This window comes from Arachis duranensis, chromosome 2 (genome assembly GCF_000817695.3).
Source record: "Arachis duranensis cultivar V14167 chromosome 2, aradu.V14167.gnm2.J7QH, whole genome shotgun sequence".
Taxonomy (NCBI): domain Eukaryota; kingdom Viridiplantae; phylum Streptophyta; class Magnoliopsida; order Fabales; family Fabaceae; genus Arachis; species Arachis duranensis.
In genome coordinates this window covers 92,133,615-92,141,012 of record NC_029773.3, presented here as the reverse complement: position 1 = coordinate 92,141,012, position 7,398 = coordinate 92,133,615, and the positions used below count along the sequence as shown (strand labels likewise).

The following is a 7,398-nucleotide window of genomic DNA, read 5'->3' as shown; positions in this document are numbered from 1 at the left end:
TTTCAAGCAAGTTGAGGAAGGAACACAAATCGGTGGGTCCGAATTGTGTGAAGTTGTTGAACTAGAAATCGGTGCCACCGATTTGTGGGTTTACAAAGAGGGAGGAAATCGGACCCACCGATTTCTGGGGACCGGGAATTTTTGTTTTAATCCCGGAGGGGACCGGTCGGACCCATCGATTTCTGATGCGCACAAATTTCGATACGAACACGGTCGGTCCCTACGATTTGCCTGTAAGTGCATTCCTAAAATGAAAAGTATCACAGAAGTCCCATTCAATTCTTCGTAGCCGTCCTAGCTGTTCTTCCTCTCCTCGTCCCAGCTGTTCTTCGTCTCCTCCTCTCATTTTTCTTTCTTTTTCCCTTCCTGTTGAAGTAGAATAAATTTCTGGAATAGTGAGTTTAGTCAGGTACGTATACTATTATGGATGATAGAGTTGTGTTGAAGATTTATTATTACGGGCAGATTTTACTGGAAACATATGAGGGGGTTCAATTTGTGTGTGAGAATCCATTAGATATTGTTATTCCGTTCACATTATCATTTGAGGAATTGAAAGGGGTGATTTGTGAGAAGATAGATTCTCAAAGATTTAAGAGAGTATCGTGTATTTTGTACAGGTATCCGTTATCTGTGTTTGGTGGGTTCGTTCAATTTCAGACCAAGTACGTCACAGATGAAGCGAGTATGCATGAAATGTTTTCATTGTATATGGATAATCGCCACCGAATGTCGTGCATCGAGTTGTATATTGAGTTTGAGCAATCCGAAGCAGACTGTAACATTGAGTTGGAAGATTATAATAGTGAAAGCGAGGATGAATTTGAAAGTAACTACGAGATCGTTGGTCCAGGTGAAGACGAAGATGAAACTGGCAGTGATATGAACGCAGATGTGGCAGAAGTTGCAAATGCACTAGCAAACCCGCATTCGTTTCAGGAGCCTTCTTTCATGCGGTCGTTGGATTTGGAGGCTATGCACGCACCGGAGTTTCCGCAATATATGAATTCAGGTGCGTAAAGCTAGATAGACATGTGAAACTCTGATGTAGCTGATAAATAAGTCAGATGCATAGCATATGTGGATAGTCATTTGTGACCATAGCGTTTGATTTTTTTTTATTAATAGGTAGTTCTTTATTATGAATTGTATTTAGTGGTTCTTTGCGTAGATAGATCAGAGGAAAAAAAAAGACTATTATAGGCTTATATAGTTCTAGTGTGTTTAGTATTTGAGTTGTAGTAAGTAATTTATTACTGAGGACATAATAAAGGATTTCTTTCTTTTGATGTATGCAGCCCTTCCTGTTGTGGCGGATGGTGAGTTCACAGTGGGGATGGAATTCAGTTCAAGGGAGGCAGTAATCAAGGCAATGAAAGATTATACCATCCGAAGAAGTGTAGACTATCGGGTATATGAGTCGGAACCCACGACATTTTATGCCAAATGTACAGAATATGGCAATGGTTGTGACTGGTTGATCAGGGTAACCAAAATGCAGAAGAAGTACTGTTGGGAGATAAGGAGGTATAATGGAAGTCACACGTGTACCAGGTCAACTATTTCTCAAGACCATTCGAAACTGGATTCGAAGACAGTTGCAGAAGCAATTAAGCCGTTGGTAGAAGTTGACCCGTCTATAAAGGTGAAATCAATCATTGCTGAAGTCCAGTCAAAGTTTAACTACACCATCAGTTATCGCAAGGCTTGGTTAGCAAAGCAGCAGGCGGTGGAATCAATTTTCGGTGGTTGGGAAGCATCGTATGAAGCTTTGCTCATATGGTTTGAGGCCATGTGTCAAAAGGAGCCATCAGCAGTGGTTCACTTTGAAACAATGCCTGCTTACCAGGGGGATGATTTGATTCCTGATATACGTGTATTGCATAGAGTTTTTTGGAGCTATTATCCTTGTATAAGGGCCTTCAGACACTGCAAGCCAGTGGTGCAGGTGGACGGGACTCATTTGTATGGAAAATACAAGGGTTGTTTATTGGTTGTAGTCTCACAGGATGGTAATAACAACATAGTGCCTATTGCATTTGCCATAGTGGAGGGAGAGACTTCGGATGCATGGTACTTTTTCCTGAGTAACTTGCGTCAACATGTGGTGACACGTGATGGAGTGGGACTTATCTCTGATCGACACGATTCTATTAGGTCAGCTATTGAAAGAAGTAATGGTGCTTGATCTCCTCCTAGAGCATTCCATATGTTTTGTATCCGGCATATTGAGTCAAACTTCCTGAGGAAGTTCAAGGCACCTTACTTGCAGAAGCTCATCGTCAACATTGGTAAGTTTGAAAACAGTGAAGTTTGATGTGATTGTAAGTACGAGAAAGTATAATGATGTCCATCGTTGACTAAATGTTTTTCATAGGATACTCGAGGACGATCAAGGAGTACCAGATACGCTATGAACGATTAAAGGAACGGGGTCAGGCTTACACCAACTGGCTTGATCAGATCCCACGTGAGCAGTATGCTTTGCCATTTGATGGTGGTTACCGGTGGGGTCATATGACGACCAATCTTGTGGAGTGCATCAACTCCGTCTTAAAGGGTGCACGCAATCTCCCGGATGCGTGTCAGGAACATATGATGGCCTATAGTCAACCCCATGCTGTGGCGGTACCAGTGGCGGCGGTGGTGAAGGTGCTGGTTCCGGTGCCGGTGGTGGCTGAGGACCTTCTGGATTCTCTTGGAATACAAGGTTCGACAGTTGCAAGTGGTCACCATATGCCCCTCGGTACCAATCTATGTAACTTTCTAATTGATAATGTAAAGGCACCAAGTCATCAGAGAGAATGTGACTATACCGGTTGGTCCACTGCATCACCCAAGAAGAGTGGGTATTGGCCCAATCTTGATTCTTAGATCCACTTAGAACTTCGCCGTGTGATGCACCTAAATCCTGCTCTAGAGTAGGAATACCCTGTCTCATACCAAATTGCCTTATGACTCTATCAGTTGCATGCCACTTGATGCATTCAAAGGATATAAGTGGCACTCTGGCACTCCAAAGAACCAAATTATGACGGATGGCTAAAGGAATCAAGTCTGGGTCAATGTCTCCAATGCCATAAGGCTGCCAAACAAACTGGACACGTGGAACAATTCAGATGAGTACCCAAAAATTAACTCACTTAACAAGCTACATACGGTATTAGTATTTTACAACATACCTGTCCTTCTTGTAGATCATCTAACAACCTCCTGTAATTTTCAAGCAAAGTGTATCGGTAGCCATAGTTTTCACGCTCCCAGTCACGCCACCTGCCATCCGACAATTAATTAATTGACTTATCTTGTCAAAAACAAATTACATTATCTAGAACTTCTTTCAATGCATACAATAATCACAATTACCTGTTTACAATTGGAAACAATCGGGGATTGCCGGGAATCGGCGCTAGAAATGGTAGCCGGATCCAAGCCCAAGTAAGCAACAATGTCAGTGGCCCGTCAATCTTCTTGCAATCGACACGAGTTGCCCTACACAATGACCTATACAAGTGTGCTAGGCATGCCGAACCCCAGCTAAACTGTATGATTCCACCAAAATTACGGAGCAAAGGTAAAAATTTCCAATGCACTGCTGCACCAGACTTATCTCCAAACATAATTGTTCCAAATAACAACATTATGTGACACTTTACATACATCTGAATGTGAACATCATCATTCAACACTATACGATCTTTCAAACCCCTAAACCACGTTAATTTTATAAAGCTCCCTCTACAGTCTGTCTTCCTCGGTGCAACTCCAAATTGGTGCAAGCACTCGGCTTCCAATGCCTCAAAACTACTCATTGTCGATCCTGTAACTGGAAGTCTATTTGTCGGCAGACCGAGAATCATCGCCACATCCTCCAACGTCACCGCACACTCACCAACCGGAAAGTGAAAAGTGTGAGTCTCAGGCCGCCATCTCTCAACCAGAGCATTAACCATTGCTGACTGACATTGGACCACTCCAATCTGAGAAACATAATAAAAGCCAGTCTCACGTAACTGTGACTCAACAATTTCGTTGTATCGATCCGACGGCTTATAATGCTCACACATTAACATCCGTGAACCCTACAATATCAAATCTCCGTTATAAGTACCAGCATAATATAACTACATTATCAAAAACACAATTATCCTAACATGTCCATTATAACTAACTCCAATCATAATTGCATTGAAGCATACACAGTAAATGATACAACAATCTTTCAATTATTAGTCATCATAAATAAAATAATTTATTATATTGTTATTATTATTATTCATAATAACTCATTAAACTCAATTACTAATACTAATAAAATAATAACAACAACAACATATCAATATCTTCTCTAATCTGTTATGTATACATCTCATTCTCCTTCCCCATTCATTCATTCATTCATTCATTCATTCATTCATTCATTCATTCCTTCCTTCCTTACATTCATCACATCACATTCATTCTTTCTTTAATTTTATTTTAACCAATAACTATTAACAAAATTCCAACTCAACGGTTAAATCCAACCATATCAGACATGTTATTATTATCATTATTATCATTATTATAATTATTATTCCTAACACAGCATACTATTAATTTCTTACTCTAAATTTACTTATCTTTAATTTATTGTCTAAATTTTATTGAATTAAAATTCAATTATTAGTCATCATAAATAAAATAATTTATTATATTGTTATTACTATTAATCATAATAATTTATTAAACTCAATTATTAACACTAATAAGATAATAACAACAACAACATATCAATCTACTCCAATCTATTATATACAGATCTCATTTTTCTTCCTCATTCATTCCAATTCAACGGTTACATCTAAATCCAACCATTTCAGACATACAACATACAAGATTCATTTTTATTTTAGTTTCTATTCCTAACTATTTAACAAACAATAAATAGTTATACACACATATGATCAGATTAATTTTTATTTAGTGCCATTATAATATCTATTACTACTAAAACCTACTATTATCACTATTATTATCAATAAATTAGAATATTAAAAAAATTAAAAACTTACATAATATGGATGCCCAAGATAGTTGACAATATGAAATTTCGGTTGATTTACATCTTTAATTTTTCTTTTTTTTTGGCATTTTCTTCAAAATTTTTTGAACCTTTCTTATGTGGTTCAACAATGGTGAACAAATAAGGTAGAGAGGTGGGGTTCAGAGAGTAAAGTGTGGGGTTGAGAGAGAGATCCAACGAAGAGTGAAAGTGATAGGTTGGGAGGGGGTTACATCACTTGAATTGGGAGAAGGAGTGTCACGGGCCAACCAGGACCTGGGTGCATGTGTGACACCTGGCCATTGTCCTCAAATCGGTGCCACCGATTTGCGACCCATCTCCACCCTGAAATCGGTCCATCCGATTTCTACCCACCAAATCGGTCCGTCCGATTTGTTTTACCCCGCCGTCACATTTCCGTAATACACCCTAAACCTTCATAACGCTGTTAGACTCCATCAGAATCCCCATATTAAAATTAAAAAACTCGACTAAAGATTTGCATTACTTTTATATGCATGTGAATTTTTTTTTAATTTAAATATAATTTATGAATGACGTTTCATCAGAAAAATATAATCTATTAGTAATATCTTATGACAATGTTACATGATTAGTAAATATTATTATCATATTCTGATTTAAAATTTAGCTAAATTTAAAGTAAGATCAACATATAAGAGATTCACCGGTATTTACCTGAACTTATTGCGGAGGTCGAACTCAACAACACTAGCCTTGGTCTTACCCATTCAAATTAATAAACTAACTCATGCCGTCTCTCATTCATTTATAAGAGAGATCTCAACAACCTCTCCAAACAAATGAGACGGTTATCTACCATTAAAAGTAGAGCTACTAAAAAAAAGTGGTTACATATTCTATACCTATAATTATAAATATCTTGACACCCTTAAATATTCTTTGAATCTAATTTACAAAAAAACCGCCGCAGAAGAGGTCGGACAAACCACCCTATACCGTCATGCAGTTTGCGTCGTTCCTGCAGTCCCGCATCACGCCAGTCGTGTAGCCCCTCCCCTGCCCCGACGATTTCTCCCTCTCAACGTTGTCATTCGTGACATATAGGGGACACACATGTGTGTTATTTTCATACATCCATCACGCCTCACAATATCGTAAATAGAGACACTCCCTTCGCTTACGTTGCGTCCATCGTGCAGCCCAAGACCGCCATGGCTGCCGCTGCCTTCAACGACGTCACCTCCCCCTACATAGGTATAGGTCAAAGATCGACGTAAGATAGCACAACAATAATTGTGCAAGCAATTAGTTTAGTTCATAATACTCTAATTATTGTACATACAAACGTAGCTTACTTCAAAAATGGCCTGTCTTACGTGGATGGTCATTTCACTATAACTATGTGGATGATTGTTTGAATGCTGGAAGAATGATTGATGAGGATGGAGTAGTAGACGGTTGGGGGAGAGGATGTTTGAGTAAATTCCATTGATAAATTAGAGTTGGGATGATTAATTTTCTGAAATAACTGTTTGATTTTTTGTTGTATTAGACTAAATTTAAAACTCATTATATATATATATATATATATTATACATTATCAAAATTTTTCGTTGTCTTTTTAGCAGAATTTTTTTAAATATAAAAATAGTAAAATTTGTTAGGATAAAATATAAATTTATAATTTAAAATTTCAAAAAATGAATTCGTGAGAAGTAAATTGTCAAAGTTTATTTTTTAATTTTTTACAAAGTAAATTTATTGACGACGAATTCTATTTTTTATTTTTTAATTTCAAAGACGAATTTGGCAACAGCAAATTATTTTGTTATTTTTAAAATGTTGTAAATACAATTCGTCGACGTGAATTGTTTTTTTTTTCTTTTAAAAATACGCTATGCTAAAGACAATTTCTAAATATCATATATTAATGACGATATTACACTATTATTCTGAAAATCACTAAATCTAAAACCATATACAAATTAAAAAGTGTGCAGAAAGCCTAGTCTTCTTTTTTTTTTTGGTAATATAAAGCCTAGTCTTCTATTGCAGAAAATTAAAACTCTATGGCTTTTTGGATTATTCAGCACTTTCCATTACCCTTGACCCAAAAAAAAAAAGCACTTTCCATTACCGAACCTTGATGTGATCATAAGCTTTTCTCCAACGAATTAAGCAAATGAAAGTACTTGAGGTAATAGTAGCTCATAATAAGCCGTTTTTAAAAATATAAATATATTTAGTAAATCAAATTAAAAATAAATTTTAATAAATAAAAGTATCAAAAATTGTGTTTAGCAAATTAATTTTTATTTTTTAAATTACAATAAATATAAATATAATAAATTAATGTATAAAATTATATT

The 7,398-nt window shown here is 36.7% G+C and overlaps 1 protein-coding gene across 1 annotated transcript; it reads left to right on the top strand.

Moving 5' to 3' along the window:
- Positions 1–423: 423 nt before the first annotated feature.
- LOC110278307 (uncharacterized) lies at positions 424–2,188 on the top strand. Its single transcript, XM_021136599.1, has 2 exons — positions 424–1,012; positions 1,299–2,188. The coding sequence occupies exons 1-2, from the start codon at positions 424–426 to the stop codon at positions 2,186–2,188; spliced, it is 1,479 nt and encodes a 492-aa protein (XP_020992258.1).
- Positions 2,189–7,398: the final 5,210 nt, after the last annotated feature.